At 47.8% G+C, this 24,489-nt stretch overlaps 1 protein-coding gene across 3 annotated transcripts in view; it reads right to left on the reverse strand.

The window, feature by feature from the left end:
- Positions 1-4,359: 4,359 nt before the first annotated feature.
- The window catches only part of CLIP2 (CAP-Gly domain containing linker protein 2), a 60,535-nt gene continuing 40,405 nt past the window's right edge, over positions 4,360-24,489 (reverse strand). For 2 of the 3 annotated variants that reach the window (XM_090122775.1, XM_031591898.2), the window contains exons 9-17: positions 22,465-22,569; positions 19,770-20,714; positions 16,852-16,909; positions 14,869-14,952; positions 13,994-14,150; positions 13,737-13,896; positions 12,964-13,149; positions 9,796-9,858; positions 4,360-9,209 (exon numbers count right to left, since the gene is read on the reverse strand). In XM_090122775.1, the coding sequence (XP_089978901.1) occupies positions 9,198-9,209; positions 9,796-9,858; positions 12,964-13,149; positions 13,737-13,896; positions 13,994-14,150; positions 14,869-14,952; positions 16,852-16,909; positions 19,770-20,714; positions 22,465-22,569 (1,770 nt within the window). In that variant the 3' untranslated portion in view covers positions 4,360-9,197. The remainder of the gene's footprint in view (positions 9,210-9,795; positions 9,859-12,963; positions 13,150-13,736; positions 13,897-13,993; positions 14,151-14,868; positions 14,953-16,851; positions 16,910-19,769; positions 20,715-22,464; positions 22,570-24,489) is intronic. The other variant, XM_031591896.2, reaches the window with a different exon arrangement.

Consider the following 24,489-nt stretch of genomic DNA (forward strand, 5'->3'; position numbering starts at 1 on the left):
GGTGCCGTCCCAGGGCGCCTATCGCCACCTGTTGGTGCCGGAGAGCGGCCCCTGGGCAGGAGGATTGGCACGGGTTTGGGGTTGGGTGAATATCTCCCCCACCCACCTCCCCACCCCCCCCCGCCATCTCCCTCTTTTGAAGCAAGTGTTGTGCGGTTCGCTGGATTTTCTTTTTGGATGAGTGATGACTGCCGCGAGGTTGAATGGAGGAGAAAAGCCTTTGGCAAACGTTTGGTTTGAGTTTCTGGGCGAGATGAAATGGGGGTCGATCCCAACACTCCTTCCGTAGCATCAGGCCTGGCACAAAACGTCCCAAATCCCAACAGGGATGAAGGAGGAGGTGGTGGTGAGGTGGTAACAGTGATGGGACGGGATGTGATGGCCTCCAGTTGCACCAGGAGAGGTTCAGGTTGGATGTTAGGAAGCATTTCTTCCCCAGAAGAGCAGTGCTGCAGTGGCACAGCTGCCCACGGGGGTGGTGGGCTCACACCATGCCCAGAGCTGTTCAGAAACCATGGAGGTTTCCTGTTCAGAAACATGGAAATCATGTGTTACTGAGGGACGTGGTCAGTGGTTTGGTTGGACTCGGTGATTTTAGTGATCTTTTCCAGCCTTTGTGATTCTATGAAATCCCAAGCAAATCCCATTGAGGACAGGGGTGCATCCTTCTGGTGCACAGTTCCATGCACTGAGGGCTCAGGTGAGCGCCGGGAGCATCTGCTGTCCCTCAGCCCCACATCACCCACACACTGAGTGAAACAACCAGCTCGCCTTTCTGAATAATTAAATGGAAGATGTTAGAGGAAAGAAATCAGGGCATCATTTGGCTAATTATCTTGAAGTCGGAGCGACAAAAAAAAAAAAAAAAAAAAAGCACACAAAATTAATTTAATTGGGTCAAACAATAGCGTTGCCATGAAGCAGCTGCACTGGGCTCCTGTAGCGCCTCGCTGGGACCTCGGCTCTGTGTCACTGCTTGGGAAACCTCGTGTCAAGGGAACATAGGGCGAAATGGGCTTTGTGGACCCATGTGAGCCCGTGGGACATTGTCTATGTCATCCCCATGTCATCCCCATGCTGCAACCTGGCCGTGCCCTATGCAATAGGCAGGGGTTTGGGGAGCATTGCAGAGGGAGAGTCCCAAACCATCCTGAAAAACAGGAAGAGAAGGCTGGGAATGCAGCATGGGCAGGGCTGGGAGCTCACCTGTGGGTGCCAGGGGAAGGGGGGGCACCTGGAGCTGCCATCCCCCAGGTGGAGCATCCATGTGTCCGACAGGGACATCCACCCAAAGGGCTGAAGGCAAAGCTTTGCTCATTCTGCTGCGGTTTTAACATCTGCAGAAGTCTCTGCAAAAAAAAGCAAAACCGCCGCAATGGGATGAAAGCGTGTGGGCAAAACATCTTATCTGGGGCTGAAACAATGTGCCTAACAAAAACACCCAGCGAGGAGAACGCGCTCGGAGAGGGATGTTTTAATCTGATCTCACTGCAGAAATAAAGCACTTCCTTGTCACAGCGCTGACAAAAGAAAAGGCGACAGAGCCAGAAAACAATTATATCTGCATAAAGAGATATATGGTGTTGTTTTTTTTCTCTTTCTTTTTTTTTTTTTTTTCTTTTTAAATTTGTTAATTAGTGACTGCTGGGCATCACAAGGATCGTTGTTTTCTCTGATATGCTGATTTCTTCCTTCTCTCGGTGGAATTGGAGAGCGCACGCACAAAAAGACACTTCTTTAGAGTGGGAAATAGGGAAAAAGTTTCAGAAAGGTCAGGAGAAATGCAATAGGAAGAAGGAGTGTGAGCTCTCCTTCCCTAGAGGGGCACTGTGTTGGTGTATTTTGGGCGAGGACAACCCAGGCACAACAAAATGGTTTCTGAATTATAGATCAAGAGCGCTGCCAGTGGGCGCCTCGGGTGGGGAGTGCAAATGTGGGATGCAGGAGGGGCAGAGAGCAAAACCCGTGGCAGGGAAAGCAGGGGAGATTTCCTCACCAACATCTCTGCACTACTGAGCAACGCTGGCAAGAACACTGCATCACCAGAGCTGGTATCCACCGGTCCCAAACACATCCATAGAAAGATCAAAAAAATCACAGTCCCTCCGTTCCCTGCCTGCTGGGGCAGCGAGGAAGGCTTGCATGGAATATTTACAATCTCTATCTGCCTTTACCATATCTATCTGTGCTGCCAGCTGTCTGCATTTGTGTGGCTCTTTGAACGCCGTGCTGCAAAAATAGTTTGCTCTGGAGCAACAGATAAAATGGTTTTCCAGTTGTCTTGCCTTCACTCTTGAATTATTTCCATGCTAATGAGAACCCTGCAGAGGCACTCCCAGACAGCATCCTGGGGAGCTGAGCAGTGACATTGCCACTTCCCAATCTAGCATCCATGCTTAACCCAAGAAGCAGAAAGGAGTGGCAGGCAGAAGGCTGGGGAGCCAGGATCGTGCCAGGAGGCACCAGGGGGGATGCTGATGCCTTGAGGGGCTCCAACAACCCAACCACCCTCTTGGCTCCAACGTCCACATTTCAGCATCCAGATGGGGCTGGGATGGTCTCAGTGGTGGGATCACCCATGTGGGAACAAGGTTAGGATGCTACTCATGCATTTTTTATAAAACCCTTATGGTTACAGCTGGAACATCCTCCCAGCCCATGAGACCTCAGTATGGCTCTGCAGCACGGCTTTGGGTTCAGCTCCATGCCATTGGCCTGCTCCTCACCTACCCAATCTGCTTTCAGCCCTTAATTGCACCTCCTCAGCTTGCTGCCCAACCTCCCCAGAAGACCCACATCCTCACAGCCCTCTCCCATACTGGGAATGACCCCAAAGACCCCAAACCATTGGTGCCAGTGCACCACTGATGCTCTGCCCCATGCAGTCCTAGTGCTGGTCAGAGCACCTGCCCACTCATGGCCTTGCAGCACCAACACCATGGGCAGGAGAGACTGGCATTCCCAGTGGATCTGTGCAGCTCAAAAGTAAACTTAACGATGTTATCCACCAATCTGATAATTAATACCCTGGATGCTTTTTATTGGAACAAGTGAGGGCCAGGACGTGCAGGAGATTTTAATGAAGGGCTTTGATGGGGAGTGACGAGCCTGGAAGAGGACTTGGGGGTCAATGGGGGTGATTTGGGGGCTGGATCAGCCCCTGGTGCTTCCTACCCCACATGGACCCCCTTGGGCTGCTCCCAGCCCCATTCCCACCTTGCCAGCAGCCAGGCACCCACTTGCCCTCTCTGCTTGGAGCTGAGCGCTGCATCCCATGGGCTCTTGGGATCCCTACCTGGTGTAGGGATCCTGCTTTGGCAGGGGGGTTGGACTCGATGATCTCTGGAGGTCCCTTCCAACCCCTACGATTCTGTGATTCTGTGATTCTGTGATTCTTTTAGATGAGATACTTAAATATTAGAGGGGAAGCACTTCCCCAAGCTCTCCCAGGCAGGACCCACTGCCCTCCAGCACCCCATGGCAATGGGGACGCAGGCATCAGCCCTCGCACCCAATTTTCTCAAAAATGCCTATATCTGTAGTTGATCCCACTGCTATTTTTAATACAGATGCTTTATTGAGATTCAAATGAATGTTTCAAATCCTCTCTCCTTTGCATAATTCTTTTTAATTAACACTTCAAAAGGTTTGAACACAAGATCTGTGCTATTTCCCTAACGATGTTGCCCCAGTCTCCTTTTCCCCAAAGCTCCTCTGCCACGGTTCTGAGGGCAAAAGCTGGGGACAGAGCTATCCCCAAGGCAGTAGGTGATGGTGTCAGGCTCAGGTTCTGCAGGAACATCAGTCGAAGGGGTGAATCACCACTAATCCATCAGCACAACAGGGTTTGGCATAGAGCTGGTGATGACTGAAGTAAATGGGTTTAGGGTCAGTGCTCTGCCACCCTCCACCCCAGTTATCAGCTGCTGTCATATAGCAGTGCCTCCAAAACGGAGTAAAACACCCCAAAAATGTAAGAGCTGGAGATTCTCAAGAGCTTTCCTGAGTGTTGGGAATAACCCACGGCCCTAAGGATATATCATGGGCATGGGATGGAAGGAAGGAGGTCCCCATACCCATGTGTCCCCGCTCATTGGGATGGGCCCTCCTTCACCCAGAAGATAAATGCAGTGCAGCAAAAACAGCAGTGAATTTTTTGGGTTTCAATTCCTGCAAGCGCAGAAGTGATTAGACACAACAAAATTGTATAAGTAGGATTTAATAAGAGACCGTCCCATGCAAAAGAAGTAGGTTAGACAGTGGCCTTTGTTCAGCTACAAAAGACATTAATTTGCAAATACTCTCAATATTCTTTTTTTTTTTTTTTTTTTTTTTTTTGTTATTTAGACTGATTTTTTTGAAAGCTTCTGATAAAACAAGAAATCTGGACTAAGCATTCCAACTGCATTTCCAAGTGCAGGAATCCAGCTTTGATGTTCCCCTTGATAACATCTTTTTAGAGCCTTGACTGCATCAAATTAAATTCTGATTACTCCGATAGTGCAACACAGCTTCCAAATGTATTCAGGTGACTTTTTGTTCTGGAAGGAAATAAGCTATTTTGACAGGGATGCTTGTTAGACAGGAGAGAGGTGGGGAAGATACACCCTTGTGATGGAAAAAAAGTTTGTTTCTGGTGCCATTCAGCACCAAGACAGCACGCAGATGCAGAATTACACCGTGGATGGTCCATGGGTGCCCTTCTTACATCTATCCCTTCTCAAGGAGACAACTCATAGGGATGTACCCCACGGCTGCATCCACATAGAGAAGTCCTCTCCATGTGTCCCCATATAGGGGTCACCAACTCTTTCTTTTCCCCCTCCCAGCCCATGGCTGAACCCACATCCCCATCCTGCTGTGCGCTGGTGGTGCTCCGCTCCTTGGCTCCACGGGAAGAGGAAAATAAAGTGCAAATATTATTGTTGGCAGAGATTACCAGCTCCCCCACTGTGATTTAGGCATCTTTAAACTTCATGTTTTATTAATCTTCGCTGAACGATTAACGGCACTGAAATGTTGTGTCTGCAAACAAAGGCGCACGCTGCAGTGTTATCTCTGGGAGATAGCAGGGGTTTGGGCACCTGATTGCAGCTGATGAACTGCACAGCAGAGCTACAAGAAAGCAAAGCCCTGAGGCAGGGCCTGGGTGCCCTGAGCAGTGCTAAGAGCAGCAGCCCCTAAAGGCAAAATGCATGGTAAACACAGCCAGGTTTAGGGTGCCATCCTGACAGAGGCACCCAGATGGACACCCAGAGAGGGACAAGGCTTTGGCTCCATCCCCATCATCCTGTAAATGATTTTACAGAATCACTGAAGGATTTGTTTCAGCCATCCAGCCCAACCTCCCTGCAATGAGCAGGCTGACCTTAAAACCTCACACGTCTCCAAGGTTGGGGCATCCACTGCAACAACCACCCCAACATCAATCTCTGGGCAACACTGTTCCAGGTTCATGACCCTTTTTCTTATATTCAGTCGGAATCTGCTCTCTTTTAGTTTGAAACCATTTCTCCTTGTCTGTTCACAGCAGACCCCACTAAAAAGCCTCCTCCCATCAGATACTGAAAGGCTGCTATCAGCTCTCCCCTGAGCCTTCTCTGCTCAGTGACAGAAGCAATGAGCACATCACAGGGCTCAACATCCCAGAATTGTTCTCCTTTCAAGCACTGGGAGCCAGCAAAGCCAACAGTTGCTGGATGCTATCGGTCCCTGAGCAAACAAGCAATGTGGTGACCAAGGGACCCTGCAGCCCAAATCCAACTCTTAAGGGAGACCCCAACACTCCACACCCAGAGTAAGGACACTGGGAAAAAACAAAGCCTCAGGGGCCTTGGGCTGTTGGGGAGGACAGCAGCACTAGGGCCCAAAGTCAGCCACAGATTTTATTGTTTAGTAATGAGCTCACCAACAGCAGCAAGCCAGGAGGGGGGGGGGGGGGGTTGTACATGGATACAGATGGGGAGGAGTTACACAGACTGAGATTTGTACAGCTTTTGTACAGAAGAAATAAAATGAATCAAATAACAAAATAGACATTAGCAGTCAAACCTTTTTTTTTTTTTTTTTTTTTTTATATATATCATACTAACAAAATCTGATAGCCAAAAAATGACTAATCTACAAAATTGTCATACATACCGTACGGGTAAAAGGTTATCATCCATTTATACATCTAGTAACATCTTTATTCTGGTAACTTACATGAGGCCTATAGGATCTTAGTGTATTAATCATTCCCTACAAGGTAGTGCTGAGCTGCTAAAGCTGCAGAACAACGGAGTACTGGAATTTCTGTTAAGACTTCTACAGTGTCATTTGCATCTTTTTGTTATAACAAAACCCTCATGCATTCTCTACTGCAAGGCAGAGGGGGGGAGGCAACAGCACAGAGCCTCAGCACCCATCCCTCAGCTCGGGGACTGCAGGAAGGATAAAGCTGAACTCACCCAACACTGATTTAGCCATTTTTTTTTCCCTTTGGTCAAGAGGGTTAGAGAGAAGGAATCACCAAACAGATGTGGTGTACCTGACAATGTCTCAGCCTTCAGCAGAAGCCCATCACTCAGCAGGGTGGGAGCGAGGTGGGACGCAGCCCCCGCACCGCCCTCGGGGCTGGAGATGGAATAAAGGCACAAACAGGGCTGGTCCCTGGCCACCAACAAGGGATGGGTGCATCCGTGCTGCGATGCCCTTGGACATCTCCCCCAAAGAATGAAGCCAGTAAGACCGAATATTGTGAAATACTTTATACACCACCACATATAGGCAAAAATAGCAATTAAACTTACAAATAAATAGAGGGGCTGGGGAACATCCTCCTTGCCCTTTTCCCAGCGTGTCCCTGGTTTGGGGTCTGCCTGCCCCTGGGGGTCCCAGCAGAGGTCCCACCTCAGCCCCAGCCACATCTCAGTGCTGAGGTGGAACCCAGATGTGTGACAGCACGTCCTGTGCCCAGCGAGCAGCTCCCACAGCCCTGCACACAAGGACCAAGTTACACCCTGCTGCCCATGTCAGCATGGCCAGGAGAGCCCCCACCTCCTGCTTTGGCTGCATGGAGCAGCACAGCTACATACAGCCAGGGAAGACCAGCAGCATTCACTTCAGGCCACTTCTGCCCCACCTGCTGCTGCTGCCTTGGAGAAGCTGTAGCAGCAATGAATTAATGCAGTGTGCTCCCCATAACCACTCCTGGGAGATCCTGCCTTGCACAGAGCAAGAGTTCAAAGAGGGAAGAGGAAAACTCAAACACTCTTTCACCTATAGAGGCAGTCACTAAAAAACCCATCATGGAAAATATAAGTAACAAAAGAATGGAGCTCGCCCAACTGCACCAGGAGCTGCTGCAGGGACTTCAGGAGAACTTTGGGGAACACCAACCCTGAATTCTCAGGAACAGCACTGAGGTGTTGGTTGCTGCAAGCTGGAACAAGGAATGCTGTCCCTGGGATTTTCCTGAGCAACAGAATACACCAACCAGGATTTTGGTTCCCTGGAAAGTCCAGTGCTAGGCAGGTTGGTGGCAATCTTCCAGGTGGTAAGAACTGATTAAACGCTTCCAGCAGGCAGGATGGGATCCCATCAGCATCATTTCCAGCCAATGGATCCCACATCCTTCCTTAAGCCAGACGTAGCTGGGTTTGCTGACCTGCTGCACTCCCTGAAGTCACCTCCTCCTCTCCTGCTCCCTTTGAACAGAAGGAGAACTCATCAACCCCGCAACCAGCGAGCGAGGACCAGCATGACATCAATCTGGCAACCCGCTAACAAAAATTGCACAATTTCAGAGGAAATGAGGGCAAAAAGTTGACATGCAGTGATATTCATCTGCTCATAGCCTGGCTCAGATCTCTCCCAGTGCCCTTTTCTGTCTTGTCCTCTTTCACAGGAGCCCCATTGTACCAGGAGAACTTCTGAGAACTGGAGGATTCAGGCAAGCAGGGGAAGCCCGGTAAGAGACTGCTGTTATTTCTCCTGTTTTCACTGTAGCACCCAACAGTGAATCTGAACTGGACTTTCATGGGGTGCTGCCTCACAGCTTTAAGAGCACATTCTCCCCTTACTGCACACATCCTGATGTCCCTGGGAGCTCTGGTGCAAAGATAGAGAGAGGAGCAAAGCCTCCAACAGAAGGAACAATCAACCAAGCAAACTGCGTGCTTCCTTCGCCTGCCAGCACCACAGCCATAGCAGGACACAGCAGCACCCACCTGCTGCTCTGAGCACTCAGGATTCCAGATGCAAATTTGGGTGCTTGCCTGAGCCTGCACTGCTGTGCACAGACAGACAGAGAGCCGTGTGGGCTCTCGCCTTGGATTCCTTCTGCTCCAATTGCTTGTGTTCGTGTCACACACAGGATTTCTGTAGCCATCAAATGCAGACAGCCCCTACTGCATGAGTGCTCCCAGCGGTGAGCTGCTGTCTGGGTCTGGTGCTCTGAACCCCCCCCCCCCATACAGATGCAATGGATCAGAAGAGCTGCCCTGCCTGGCGCTCTGCAGGGACACACCACCACTCCTTCCCCAAACTGCAGCGGGTGAGAAACAAAATAAATAACCCCTCTGAAATCAGACCATCTCGCATGACACGCTATGATGCAAGTACCAAGTGAAGCCTCCACGCTGCAGAATCAGATATGTCTTCTACAAGGCAGGGAAGGAAACACGCACACCCAATTTCCCTCAGCCTACGTGTCCCAGTGAGCCAGCAGCCCAGCAGGTTGCACTGTGCAGGTCTTTGGGGTGAATGGGAGGGAAGGGACAGACCATGTGGGCAGCGTGCAGCCTCAGGACATGCTTCAGCGTTCAACACCATGAGCAAATCCCTTTGCAGCTCCTGTGGGGCTACTGGGACTCACTGACACCTCAGCTACCATAGGGTGCAGCCATCATTCAGACTGCTGGTAGGACAAGGGCAGCTCAAGCAACACAAATTCCACAGTCCAAACCGATACAGGTAAGAAACCAAACCCAGAGAGATCTTCCTGCTCCCTCCTGGAACAACAGCTATCTTGGAAAACTGGGCTCCAGGATTGTCCCGATTCCATCCGTTAGTACACTATAAACATTGTCCTTCTTTAAAGTGAAAATACTGTGTCTAGTCTTTTGGAGGTGCTAAAGCCAGATGTGATATTGTTTTTCCTGACTGTGCACAGGAGCTGATACCGGCATGAAATGATCACCTTCACCTCTTCTCTATCAGAGCTTCTCCTGGAAGAAAAGAGACTTAATTAGCAAAAATGAGGGCAAGCACTATTCTGTCTTTTGACAGAAAGGGAAATAGAGCTGCAGAGTGGGGTGCCAGGACTGGGAATCCAGGCTTTCCATGTCCTGACCCACTGCACTGCCCAGCAAGCCATAGTGCTGTTTCCTCAGGCTGCCCTGAGAGGCAGGTGAGGTCTGAGGCTTCAGACCTTATCCTGCATCATGAACAACTGGAGAGAGCACGATGGCACGGCCCAGGAAAGCCACTTTGTGAAGGGGATGGCAGATCTGAGACTGAGCAGGTGCTGGCTCATCCTGCCAGAAGTCAATGAGGCACCAACCCAGGAGACAGAGGACAAACTCCCAGCTGCTTCCCCCCAGAGCAAGTGCCTGCTGCTGGTGGGAGGGACACCAAGGAGCATCCTCCTGGTGACTTCCAGAGATTGTAATGGCACAGTGCTCTCTCCACACGTGGGAAACACTGGTGCAACTTGCTGTGTTGGCAGAGCTGCCCCCACCCAAATTCTGTCCTCAGCAAAGGAGGCAAAAAAGCACAGTCACCGTTTGAAACAGCATTCTGCTTGTAACTTACCTCTTGCTTGTGGGATTTATCCTGCTGGTGAATCCCATTAGCAGACCCAGAATTTCCAACAGGCTGCAATAGAGAACAGAAAGTGCTTACTCAAGAGGGACACCAGTGCTTGCCTGCAAGGACTGAGGTAGGTTTGCCTTCTCCCTTAGCAGCCCAATAACACTCAGTGGCCACTCCATGCAAGGACAGAGGAAAGCAAAAACATCACATCATTTTTGGCAAGACACTTCCTGATCCCTGCATCCTGGCCCAGTCCCCACGTTAGGGATTACATCCTTCCCAGCTATACAACATCCCCTGAGCTCCTACGTGGACACAGAGCAATTCTTCACTTCTGACCCTTAAATCCTGGTAAACAAACTGTGAGCCAAGGGCAGCTTTAGCTGCAGACAGCTCAGCACAGGGAACATCAGTGCAGCAAAAAGGACACCACCATTCCCCGTTTCCCATCCCTGGGGACAAGCCTGGCAGCCAGGACAGGCTGTTCTATCTTTAGAAAGCACAAGAACTTTAAACATTTATAATGTTGCTTCAGCAGGGATAATACAGAGCCTTTCAGCTTCCAAATGACAGTACAACCTGCACAAACAAGAGGAGAAAGCTGCAGCCTGAAGTCACAGCACGCCACACGTCAGTTGGTTGGGTCTCAGTAATCAGATTCACTGTTGTCGGTGGATTGCTGGTGACAGCAAAACCAGAAGTTATGGGGAGATGAGACAAGATTGCCAGGCTTAAATGCATCACTTAGGAACCACCGCTAAATGTCATTCTTGAATCCTGCCTGGATGGATGGAGGAATAAAGCCACTGTGCTGACTCAGCCCTGGGCTGCTGCACCCCTGGCCACAGCAGTGCAGGTATCACGGATGGCAGCATCTCCTACCTGGCTGAAGAACACCCACCTGCACATGGAGCAGCTGGGGTGCCAGGGATCAGGTTGGAAATTTGATCTCAGTGCATGCTCACAATAATGAATACAAAGTGGTGTAATTCACTTGAAATTAAATAGACTCCCAGAGCAATCACTGCGTATATTCCGAGGAAAGGTCTCAGTGCCAAATCCTTGTCATTTCCTGCAAAGCTGGGAGATCAGGGTCTCCCAAGGCAGAAAGACCCTCTTCCTCTATTATAGGACAAGTACTTTGCAGCTGCACAGCGAGGCAGCAATTACAAGACAACGAGACAAAGACATACGGTGCCATTATGCTCCCCCAGCTCCTGAGTCTCCTTGCCTAATAGCAAGGCCAGCCATGCACATCAAGGGCTGCAGAGCACAGGGGCTGACTAAGCCTGCAAAGGGAGAGCAGCAGCAGCTTGTGGTAATTAGAGATTTCCTCCTCAAGCACACTGTGAAGGCTCTGCAGACAAAGGGAGAGCGATGCCAAGCCAGATCCCTGGGCAGCAGCTGCTGTCAGAGAGGAGACAGGAGGTCAGAAGGCACTGCAGAATGGGCTACAGCGGAAACGTGGCTCCTCGAGAAGCATTACTGATTCCAGAAGTATTGCACCTGGAGCTCTTTAGGCCAGCGATGTCCTCAGGCTCAGCCCAAAATCCCTGTTAACAGCTCCCCTTCATAGGCAAAAGGACGAGCAGACATCATGCTGAAACCTGAGAGCTTTGATCCAGACTTCCTCGTAACTTGGGCACTTCATAAACCTCACATCAATGGAAGTGTGAAGCCCAATTCCGTCCGTAATCCTCTCCCTGTCTCTCGGCACTGCAGTTTGTAGTTGAAGGCATAATGCTATCCTGCTGTATCTCAAGGATTACCTTAGCATGAAGGTATCACAGTAATGCCAAGGATAGATTAGCTGACCTCATGAAGTCCGTTCCAATTCACTTTAAGGTTATTTTCTACAGCTGGGGAAGAAATAATCACCACCTGCACCACCTCTGGAGCCAGGAAGGTGGAAAGGAGGATTTCCTGATCTCAGGGGACTTAGCATTAAAGCAAACAGAGTAACTTTCCCCACCCCTCCTGTAGCTTACAACAGCCAAGGCTGTCATGATGCATTTTCATTTAACGCACAGCAATTAACAGCAGGAGCAGAAATCACTCTGGAGGTCTTGACAGTATTATGGCATGTCCTGGACTGCCACAAATTTGTCATCACCGCAGCTATCCTGCCTGCTACCAGCAGACAGCACTGCAGGATGGAAGGAAATGTCAGCACCAGCTTGATGCTCAGCTGAGACAGCACTGCTCTCAGGACTGCACTTTTAACCTTGCATCCCCCTGCCTGCCTCCATGCAATGCAAAGGGCCCTTTGGAGCATCTGCAAACTGCACAAAGGCAGTGAGAGAATAAGACAACACCCCCAAATCACCTAGCACAACATATCTACACTTGCATTGGGTAAAACTCTGCCCCTTGTCCTTGTCCACTGGTTTCTGTGTGCTATTCTGTGTCCATCTTAACATGAACTGTCACTTAATACTGCAAGAAAAAGACATTTTTGAGCTCAGAACTTAAGTAAGCAAGTATCAGAGAAGCACCTGAGCCATCACCTGATAGCAGGTGAGAAAATACAACTAAAGTGAAAGAGGACACGAGTCCATCTTTAAGGTCCCTCCCAACCCAAGCTATTCTCTTACCCTACAAAGCTAGAAGCTTGGCACAAGGGGCAGGTCACTGCACTGGAGGAATCAGTCAGGACTTAAACACCTCAGGTATGTGGTAGAAAAGGCCAAACGTGAAGAGCTTATTTATTTGCAGCCCTCATTTTCACAAGGAAAGATGCAAGACAACAACAGAAGCAGTTTTGCCTTCTGAGAAGAAACACGGGTATACTTGAATAAATTGGGAAGAGAAGAGAGCAGCTTGAATGGGAACACTGTGGTACAGCAGCACACTTGGATCAGGTACTCCTGCCTCCAGGAGTTCATAGGAGAAGTGAAGAATGTTTTCCCAGAGTTGCTTCTGAAGAAGGGCAAGGAAAGCCCTCTCAAGGAGCAGAGATGGCAGAAAGGCTCAACCTTCACACTGTAAAAATGATTCTAAAGGACATTATAAATTAGTTAAGAATTATCCCACTAACAGCTTGTGTTTTATTTTAGTTTTAAATCCAAGAGCGAGAAATATTTCTCTTCCTGGAAGAAACAAGAATTCACATGAAATCTTCATTGGGACAAATGAGTGACCTGGGCAACAGACATCTGTGTGCTCTACCTGTGTTTTCTCCGAGGAAAGCCTCATGGCTTCCATGAGCTTCTCCATCTGGTGGCCCTGCTCCAGGGCGTTGCGCAGCACATCCTCGGTGCTGACCAGGCGGTGCTGCAGCCGGATCACCTCCGACTCCGACGAGGGGTCGATCAGAGAGAACCGCCTCTGGTCCGTCACTGACTTCTCCTTGTCCTTGTGTAACAGAGTGGAAACAGGGATGTTTTGCGTTAGAACCAATCGTTGTGGAAACTTAAGAGCACAAATCTGCAGTAACTCAATAGAACCATGTTTCGGTTTCAACAGTAGATGGGGTGAGAGCACAGCTCTATGGTATCAAACACAACCAGCACCAAGCTGTTCCCAACAGTGCAAATGTTATTCGTATTTTAACCACTGGAGGACACTGAAGTACACAGGAATTAGAGAACATTGTTTTACACATCTTCTGATCTAGGAATAAGCAGCGAGGGGAACTGATGGACCTTCAGTTTCTCCCAGCAGTATGAGCTGTGTTTAGCCACGGATCTGTGGGAACAGGGGAGCAGTGGGGGAGGATGGACGCATGTTTCACTGCTACACCAGGCAGAGTCAGGGATGCTCCCATCAGATGCTCAATAGCAAATGGACTAGATAATCTCAATGGTCTTTTCCAACCTTAATGACTCTATGAATGCAATCACTGTGGTTTGGAAGCAGAAGCGATGGGCGTCAGCCCTACAGCACAGCACAGAGCCCTCCAACCTCACATCCGAGGCCAGGAGGGGCTCTGAGGCTCTCACCAGCACAACCAGCTTCTCTCGCAGCCCTTTGATGTCATCTTTGAGCTTCTGTTCCTTCAGCCGCCACTCGGCCTTGTGCACCTCCCGGCTCAGGTCACGCTCAGGCCCAGGTGAGTGCCGGTTTGCCTCCAGCAGCAATGCTCTCAGCTCATTCAGGCTCCTGGAAGCAGCAGCAACAAGAGGTGAGGACATTCCAGCTGGGGTTAATGGTGGTTACAGCACTCTGAGCACACACACACCCGGTCCTGCACGCTGACCTTTCCTTCTTGAGGAGCTCCTGGCTGATCAGGACCAACTGCCCCGAAGCATCGTGTGTTTTCCTGGTCAAGGCTTCCAGCTCCCCTTCCAGCCTCTTCTTTTCTTTTAACACCGAATCTGCCTTCTTTTCTGCGGTTTTGCATTTGTTTTCCAAAGCTGGGAGAAGCAGAGGATACAAGGGGGAAGAAAAGTTGCTTAGTCCTTTATTTACTTCTACTTCTGCCTTTCCCAGTTCTTATTCTTAAAAACACAGGGCTGATAAGCTCTGAATCTGGCCCCCTTTAAGGGAAGGTTTCAGGAACATCACAAGCTTGTTTGTTTCTGTTTCTCCCAGTGAGCCTAAACCTCTCCTTGCTCATGCAAATGCCTTCTGTAAAACAGAAGGCTCTGAGAAGACCTCATTGCAGTACTTGAAGGGAGCTTACAGAGCAGGAGGGGGACCAACTTTTTACACAGTGTGAGACAGGACAATGGGGAATGGCTTTAAAATAAAAGAGGGGACATTTAGGTTACACGTTAGGAATAAATGTTTTACTCAGAGAGCTGCAAGGTGCTGGCACAGGTTGCCCAGAGAGGTTGTGGGTTCCTCATCCCTGGAGCCATTCAAGGCCAGGTTGGATAGGGCTTGGCAACTATCCCATGCAGGGGGTTGGAAGCAGATGATCTCTAAAGTCCCCTCCAACCTAATCCATTCTATGATATATCATGTGTTCTCTTGCACTAGAACTCTCAAATTTTTACCAGCAACACCCACTAACAGACAGTGCCATGTTTTACACCTGTCTTTGAGCACCTGGGCTCTTATTCAATAGAAAGAAGAAGGATGAGCAGAGAAGCACCTTGTTCCCACCTGCACTGGATTAGGGAAACTTACCACTTACTTGGGCCCTTAGGGCTTCAGTCTGGGACACCAGCGATGACACCTCCTTGTCTCTTTTACTCAGTTTGTCTTGAAGGTCTTCATTAAGACGAAAAGAAAAGACAAGGATTAGAAGCCTAGAAAACCTTCTGTGCAAATCAGGAAGGTGTTGAGTGTAAGGTCAGGGTTCCAAGTGCCATAAATGGGATGTGATGGGCACCAGAGGCAACTCTACGTCAGCAGAGAAGCAGCAGAGGGGTAACACACATTCTTCACCCTGCATCTCACCACCACTCAGCACTAGGAGGCATGAGGAGGCAGGTTACACAGCAAGGAAGCCAATGATACAGGTTTAAGAAAGCAAAAAGTAAGCAAAAATAAAGGGTAATGAAACTCTGAGCAAAATCTAAGTTCCTGGAAAAGTCCCACTGATCTCCTTTTAGATTGCTGCATCCTCAGAAGGGCTTTGCAGAAAACAGACTCCTTAGAGGTGAATAACTGAGGAAAGGATATAATTCTAAATCAAGTGCCATTTGAAAATGGAAGTGACAAGTTAGCACTCTGTCATCTGGCAAGGCTTTTCTGCTAAAAACAAACCAATAAACCCTAAGAAAGAATGAGGAAACCTGAGGGAGGGGTGATCAGGAAGGATCTCACGTGTCTCAGATCAGCCCCAAATTCTCCACAAAGGACCAAACTCAAGGCAGATGCAACAGGACACCCTTCTCAAGAGGAAGCGAGAGCCCACAAGCTGTCTGGGTCATTCAGGTGCAATCTTTCAGCTCTGTTGTTACTGGGATTGGGAGTCACAGCTCATCCTTTTGGTCAGGGAGGCTAAAAGCAATTCAGCTTCCAAGCTACATCGTATAAACTTCCTGAGTGCATAAATTCTTTATTCAAAGGATGGATATGATTTATAGCAAGCTTCATAAAAATATCTACCATGAGCAGTGCCCTTATAGAAGCACAGTATGTTCAGTAACCATGTTTAACCTCTGTAACACAAGGATGGGATGAAGCGAGGCCATTTCCCCACATCTGTCCCCAACCTGCACCACCTACATGGTGACTGCATAACAAAAAATGAAAACCTCCACCTCCACATTTGCTCATTAGAGGGGGCAGACATCAAATGCTATCCAGAAGAACAGAAAAGAAGGGGGAAAGAACAGAAAAGAAGGGGAGAAGAACAGAAAAGAAGGGGGAAAAGAACAGAAAAGAAGGGGGAAAAGAACAGAAAAGAAGGGGGAAAAGAACAGAAAAGAAGGGGGAAAAGAACAGAAAAGAAGGGGGAAAAGAACAGAAAAGAAGGGGGAAAAGAACAGAAAAGAAGGGGGAAAAGAACAGAAAAGAAGGGGGAAAAGAACAGAAAAGAAGGGGGAAAAGAACAGAAAAGAAGGGGGAAAAGAACAGAAAAGAAGGGGGAAAAGAACAGAAAAGAAGGGGGAAAAGAACAGAAAAGAAGGGGGAAAAGAACAGAAAAGAAGGGGGAAAAGAACAGAAAAGAAGGGGGAAAAGAACAGAAAAGAAGGGGGAAAAGAACAGAAAAGAAGGGGAAAAGAACAGAAAAGAAGGGGGAAAAGAACAGAAAAGAAGGGGGAAAAGAACAGAAAAGAAGGGGGAAAAGAACAGAAAAGAAGGGGGAAAAGAACAGAAAAGAAGGGGAAAAGAACAGAAAAGAAGGGGGAAAAGAACAGAAAAGAAGGGGGAAAAGAACAGAAAAGAAGGGGGAAAAGAACAGAAAAGAAGGGGGAGAAGAACAGAAAAGAAGGGGGAGAAGAACAGAAAAGAAGGGGAGAAGAACAGAAAAGAAGGGGAGAAGAACAGAAAAGAAGGGGAGAAGAACAGAAAAGAAGGGGAGAAGAACAGAAAAGAAGGGGAGAAGAACAGAAAAGAAAAACATGACTTCTCAAGCTCCTTTCATGTAGCTGTGCCTGCAAGAGCAGAACAGCAGAGGAAGGGACAGCACGTGAGTTGCTGCAACGCTTCATGACGTACCTTCCATGGTCTGCTTCATCCTTATCTTCTCTTCTGAAATATCATTAGTATCAATCATCTGAAATAAATGTAGAATACGAGATATAAAACAGCCCTTAGGTCAAAGACTCAAAGCAAAACCAACAACCACAAAGCCCCGTCCAAGCAGCAGAAGTGGGACTGGCACCCAAGTCTGGATGCTTTACAGTCTTCCAAGAAGGAAACAGACTTTTGTGGAGTTGCTTCTCCATTTGGGTACTACTGGAGGTCTCCTGATCCAGAGCCCTCTGTAAAGCACACCCTTTAGGATGGCTGTTCATGTGTTCTCATCAACACTTCAAGACTGCCCCTGTTCAGAAAAACATACAAGGATCTCCATCTCATCTTTAACCTCATGAGGCTTAGATAACGGCAAACACTTCCACTGGGTGCAAATACTCTTATTTAAGATGACAACTTGGAATAACACAGCATTACTCCCAGGTACCCCATATGGGAATGCCACAGGCATAGTTCCATAGGATTGCCAAGAGAAACAACGTGCCTGAAGCATTAATGATTACAATCAAAACAGTGCAGACCTCAGGAAGAGCACAGACTGTCAGCCTTCTTGAGACACGACAGCCTCAAATGAAAACCAGACAAATGGCATCAAACTGTGCCCAGCCTACACATGGACAACATCCACAGCAGTATCAGCATTGCGTGGGTGCCCTTGGGCAGTGCGTACCAAGTGACACAGTTGCACTTGTACCTGCTGCATGGTATCCAAGAGAAGCATGGGCTCTCATCCAGATGGAAGTCCTCTCACATGCATCCCTTCTCACTTTTTCCTTTCTTTTCCCATAAAATCCTATAGTTCGTCTCTCCAGATTTGGTGCAAATGGCCAGGAGATTCCAAGGGAATCCCAAACACCCTGGACAGAGGGTTGCCATTGCACAACCCCCTAACAAGGGAAAATCCATCCCATCCAGGAGACTTCACCTCTGCCCCAGCCAGGGTAATTTCTTCCCTAAAAGATCACTGAGCTGCACACAGTTGCCTAACATCCACTTCCCATATTTCAGGCTCCATCTCAAGGCAGATTCAGGTAAGTTACAGCGTGACATTTCATTACCTATCCAATTTGGCACCGTGTAACCACCAGCCCTTGACTTCCACCTGCTTACTAATAAACAAGTAAATAATAAAAATGTTTTCCATTCCAGAGGCTACAGCTCAACACTTGAAGCCTCCTCCCATCCAGCAGCCTTCGGTGGGACTTTAGGACACAATGTTCAGACTGAGCAATTGCTGAAGCCACCACTGCTGAAAGCCCAGGCTCAGCCCCAGCAGCTCATGCACGCTGCAGGACAGAAGCAGGAGCACACCTGAAGGGGAAACACGTTGCCAGATGTATTTCTGGCACAGAAAACTATCTAACTGCTCTGTTCTCACTTGGAGACATAGAAAAGAAGGTACGTTCACAGTCATGAGATATTTGTTTGCTCAAAATATTTGGATAGCTAATACTACACATTAAATTAGCTGTTTTAAGATAGAATTTATTCTATGACACTCAAAGGCTTTCATCGATGCATTTCTTCCCAAGTTTTCCTGATTTTAATCGACACACACTTAAAAATAATTACTTCAAGACTCCCTGGTTCTAATCCAATACCAATAAAATCCCCCAGAGCCCTCTCACTTGTTTAAATGGCTCTGGAACAAGCCTCAAGTTTCTTTTACATTCATTCTTGTTTAAATCTTGGCTATAATACATGATGCACTGCAATAACAACTTGCTTTTCCCAGGGCCACAGCTGTACTTATTGTTCACGACCATCTTTACTAGAGGAAACATGTTGAGCAACCCTTGAAGGACCATTAATGCTGCAGATCCCTCCTCAGGCTTTTTTCCTCCTCTTCAGTGGAGGATGTCTTTCTGCAGGCATGAAGCTCTGACTTGGCCAACGCTAATTCATTGGCTTCACTTTGTTGCCTAGTGGTACAAATGATTTCAGTGGGGTTGTTCATGCTGGCAAATTAAACACACAGACATTATATCCACTTCATTGGCACCTCAGTCTGGAACAGACTGGTAATAGATTTCAAATGAACGTTCTCAAAATGTGCACATTTCATGGCTTATTTTCCTTTTCCTCATCCCCACGTGGACAAGCTCAAGTTGGCTGCTAGCTCATTTCTCATGCCAAAGCCAAACACAGAGGTCCTGCTCTAGGGCCATGGGTGGCAACCTCCCTGCTTGACTCTAGTGAAAAGCCTGTGAGTGAGTCACACATTTCACAACACCACTGCTTTTATCCCAGCCTTTCTGGGGGAGGCTCAGGACTCTCATTCAATCAGGCATTTTATTTCCCTGGCCTGGTGCCACTCTGAACCCTGATAGCAGCTCTCCCACTACAACCCCAATAAATTACAGCATTTCCTAACGTCTCCCAAATATGCCATGAGGCCATGCTGCTGGCTTTCCACCCAGCTCAACCCTGCTGAGGCTCTCAAACCACACTCCACGTTCTCCCTTAGCACACGTGATGCTTTTTTCACCCTATCCTCCACCTTCCCCTGGAGGACCCTGCTCCTGAAGCCTGTTGCAGCTCCTCAGAGAACAACAGATGCACAGCAGAAATGATGCTTTCACAGAATGAGCACCTCTCCCTGCCAAACCACGACAGCCCTGTTCTGTTATCACAGCTCTAACACAGCTTTGAACCCAAATTTGGCCCACCTGCTTTTGACTCTTACTTTCTATACCACTGTAATGGCTTTCAAGGATGGGAAGTCCCCAGAATGGAGTTGCAGCACAGAAAAAGCATCATCAACAGAAAGTAAAACCACAGAAGCCTCAGCAAACTGCACAAGACAGCAGCTGAGTGCTACTCCTAGGAAGAATTATTAACAGTGATAACAACTAAGCAAAGTGACCCAGAAGTCATACGTTTGCATGCTGAGAAGGATGCAAGGCTTCCATGGACTGCAGCTTGTTCTCTAAGACAAGCACTTTTTCCTGCAATCTGTGGATCTCCTGTTTGCTCTGGGCTTCTGTTTTCTGTAGCGTTTCATAGTCCAACATCTTCTTCTCAGCTAAAGAAATCTGCTCTTTCAAGAAAGCTATTGCTTGTGTCTGATCTTTGTATTCGCTGTGAAGTTTCTCCAGTTCATGCACCCTCAGCTCAGCATCCCGACACTTGTCCTTCACATCTTGGAGCTCGAGCAGGTGCTGATTGCTTTTGGTTTCCAGCTGCATTTTCCAGTTGCTGTTACTTTTTTCCACTTCATCCACAGCCTCCTGCAGCTTCAGCTTGAGGCTCTCTTTCTCCTTTATGTGAACAGCCGTCTCGATGTCGTGCTTTGCCTTCAGGTTCTCCAGCTCAAGCTGGTGCTCCATCTTGATGCTCTCCACCACCGCCTTCAGCTCCACAATCTCCTTGTGCTGGGTGTCAGGGCCTGTGTTCAACGTGGCTTTGAGGTCCTCCAGAGACTTCTGGTGGTCAGAAGCTAACGTGTCCAGTTTGGACTTCCAGTTGTCCATCAGCCCCATGTTCTCATTGGTGGCCTGCTGAACCTTATGCTTTAAGTCAACAATTTCTTGCGAATACTTCTCATTGACGGCTTTCAGCTTCTCCATCTCCTGCTGGTACTTCTTTAACGTCTTCTCATACTTCTCCTTCAGCTGGCTGCTCTCCTTCTGGTGCTCCTTGTTGGCAGACAGCAGCTGATCCCGCAGACGAAGTGCCTCAGATTGCAAGCCAAGGCTGTGCTCGGGGGTCTCAGCCTGGTGCGAGCTCCGCAAGCACTGCCGCAGCTCATCCACCTCGCTGCGCCGCAGGCTCAGCTCCTCCTCCAGCTGCAGGATGCGGGACTGCTCCGCCACCGTGGTTAGCTGCAACGTGACAGAGAAGACAAAGTCAGCACCCGCTGCCCATCGCTGCACCCATCCCTTTCGGAAATGGGCTTCGGTGGAAGTAGATCCGAAGTACATTAGTCAGAATTCAAATAAAAGGGGAAGGACGCCCAGCACCCTCCGACCTGAGCACAGTTTTGCACCAGGGTAATTATCACCGATAACTGATAGCTACTTCTTTGGGCCAATTACAGTTTGCTTTTCTAATACAAGCCACTTATTTTCAAGACAGAAATACATACCTTTGACAAAACCCTTTGCATATGCTAAAGAGCAGCACCAGCAGTTTATGAAAAAATAATGTCCTGAAAGGCCATTATATTTCCAGACCAGGCACCTTGCCAGATGATGCACAGAGGAAATGTGACTGCACATGCAGGAAGACCGCAAGCATTGAAACCAGCATTAAGCAAAACGTTTCCATTCTTGCTCAGCAAACCTTGGCCTATAGACCCCACCTCTGCTTGTCATTTGTTTACCCTGGTGTAAAAAGGAAAAGGGATTTTGTGTGTGAGTACTTGTTAGAGTTTGTCAGGAAAGTAAAAATAAGGCTAGAGGATGCGGGACAACAAATCTAATGATGGTTAACGGGGAGCATAAGGCCTATGGATCAGTGCCATACAACACAAACACAACCTAAGAGGGCAGAACTGCCTGCTGGTCACAGGGAGTTGGGTCTGCTCTGGCAATGAATGTAGAAGAGGAAATCTGAACAGCTGAAATATTAGAAAAAAGCAGAAGAAACAAGGAAACCAACTGAATCTTCCAGTGTCAAAACAACTCCATTTCATTCGCCGTATCGCCCACAACCACCAGCCCAGGAGGACTGCGTAGTTTTGCTTTTAGTTGGGCAAAGGGGCACTCCAACCATTTAGAAACCTTTTGGAAAACCTCACAGTCGTGTTTTCAACTCTAACAAACCCACTGCTGAGAAGCAGGCTCATCACAGTGAGTTGGCCGCTTCCCACACCACTCAACAGCACGAAAAAGATCTTTCCACATCTGGCAGCTGTCAGGTTGGATGTTAGAAAGAACTTCTCCTCAGAAGGAGTGGTTAGGCATTGGAACATGTTGCTGGAAGGTGGTGGAGACACCATCCCTGGAAGTGTTTTAGGAAAGGGACATGGGTTAGCGGGCAGTGCTGGTGCTAGGTGGACATTTGGATGAGATGATCTTAGAGGTCTTTCCCAACTTTAACAATTCTATGATTCTTTCAGGATTGGGTGCATGGTTCACGTGAGCAGTGCGTACGTACGTTGCTGGACAAGGATTGGAGCTGTCCCATTTGGCCTCACCACTGCTCTTTCATTTTGAACCACAGCTCCCACGGCTGGAGCGGGGACAAAGGGAATGCTGATTGCAATGTTATTTCCTATTACAGCCTCTGGGCAGCATGAATTGTGCAGGGTTGCAGGTATTATTCGAGCATGTTAATTGAATGATGAGTTGTGAAGAGCTCATGGTCAAATGGTGGCATGGGGCAGAGAAGCAAGCTCAATCTGGGAAACAAGTCCTCCCCGCAAGAAGCCAAGCTAGAAATCAGACAGTGCTACCATTTCCAGGGAGGGAGAGAGCAAAGAAAAACCAAACCAAATAAAAATCGGGGATGCCTACATTCAAGCCAAACCCAATCAACCGCATAAACCAAAATGAAACCCAAAGCAGTATCACGAGCATCAAGGTGGGGACGAGCGCTGTTCTGCAGGCAGGGTAAGTGGGAGCGGATTACCCTGGTGTCCTCTAATTCTCTGAGGAGTTTCTCAGCCTGTGCCTTCTCAAACAGCAGGCTCTGCTCGAGCTCCCGTATTCGGGCATGCTCCAACTGCGTCTGAGTCTGGTCACACGGGGGGGAAAGGAACAGTAGAGATGGGGAAAGGGGAGGGGAGAGAGAGGGAGAGAGAGGGAAAGAGAAGGCTGCAACATCATGTCTGGCATACAGGATAAGGAAAGGTAGTTCACAACAGGAGGAGAATAAAGATCCAAACAAGCAGGAAATATCCAACCAAACAAAAAATGGTCACTGTGGGATTTTACGTGGTACTCGTAGCAGCTATTCACAACAAAATGCAATCCAAAGGGAAAAACAGCCCCTCTGCATTAGGATGCTGAAGGTAAGTCCTAAAAAGCAGAACTCTGACTGCTGCAGACCACCACTACAAGACCCTTGCATCACAAACACGATCTTCTTCCTCACAAGGTTGATAAAATTTACAGTAGGACTACTACAAAATAAAAATCTCAAACTGTGCACCATGCACACTGCAGTTCTGGGTTCCAAAGCAAGAAGTGATGATGCACAAAGAGGTCTCTTGCTCTTCAGGTTGACTGAAAAGTGTTGGAAGTTCCCATCCTTTTTGCTCTGGGGACACCTTGAACCCTGCACTAGGTGGAAAAAACACAACAGCAGGTCATACTGTGCTCAGCATCTGCTAAAACCAAACCCACACTGCACTGAGCATAAATCAAAGAAATACAGATACCGGGCTGTACAAATCAATGCTTCATTTTGAATAGGGCTGCTGTGAATTTCAAAGCAATTTCAAAAACCTAAAACTAGTAGCCTTGTACAAAAGACAGCTTGAGAAAAACAGCACGGATAAGTAAGCTAAGCACAAGAAGCTGTCATTACCTGACCAAATCCAAGAGCACTGACTCCATACAGTGCTTCCCCTCTAAGCAGAAGCACCATACAGATGTCCTTGGTGGCATACTTCAGGACTCTGCAATCACCACTGTCACATCACGTGAAGTTTCCCATAAACTAAAGAGGGGATACATGGGAAAAGTGCATGCAAACTCCACCTCTTGCACGCTTCAGCTTACAAAAACGTTTTCCTTTGGAATAAACTGGACCTACCATAAAAGGAACTTGTTCTGAACCAGATATATAGATAGATAGATAGATATAGATAGATGATAGATATGTGTTTATAATCTCCCTTTTCTGACTTTCGTTTTCAACAGAATTATTTGCTTTCTGCTCTTTCTATTGGACTTGTTTTATGATTTGTGTGTTTGTTTTGGGTTTTTTTTGGGTTTTTTTTCTTTTTTTTTGCAAATGTTTGGTTGTCTGCAAATAAAATTGATACTTGTGAAAATCCATGTTTCTCTTGTCTTGAAACAAACCATTTTACACAGACTGTAAAGACCTCAGCTACCAGATATATTCAGATTACTCCATATCATACGTGATCTGTTTGAGCCCAGGAGGAGGAAAAAAGGTGTGCTCTCAAAAACATTCTCAAACTTCTCAATTAACATCACTGCAATGCACTGAAGTTGCTTGAACACATCCTAATTCAAGAAAATCAAGCCTTGCCACTCTAACTTTGTACCAAGTGGCTTCTCCCATTCTCCACACAGCTCAAAGATCCACACCTTCAGATGGAGCTCCAGGTTTGAATTCATTCACAGGGATGGTTATTCCATTAACACTAATGAACTTTCATTAGTTTACTCTTGCTCAAAATAACCACGTGCCCTTCAGTAATGTAAACTTTTGAAACTGCCCTCACTACTGGTAAGTCATTTAGCTGACCTGTCACAGAATTCAACTCTGAATCTCCACAAAGGACTTTCTCAGGATTCCTGAGGTCAGCACTCCAATTTCCAGCCAAGCTACCTCAGTGCTACCTGATATTCCTTCTCAGCATCCATCAAACCCACTGTTTTCCAAGTCTTGAAAATCAATATGAAAATAGAGGAGAAAAAAAAAAAAAAAAAAAACAGGGAAGAAAGTTAGTTTGACTTTTTA

This window comes from Phasianus colchicus, chromosome 21, assembly GCF_987193195.1.
Source record: "Phasianus colchicus chromosome 21, bPhaCol1.hap1.1, whole genome shotgun sequence".
NCBI lineage: Eukaryota > Metazoa > Chordata > Aves > Galliformes > Phasianidae > Phasianus > Phasianus colchicus.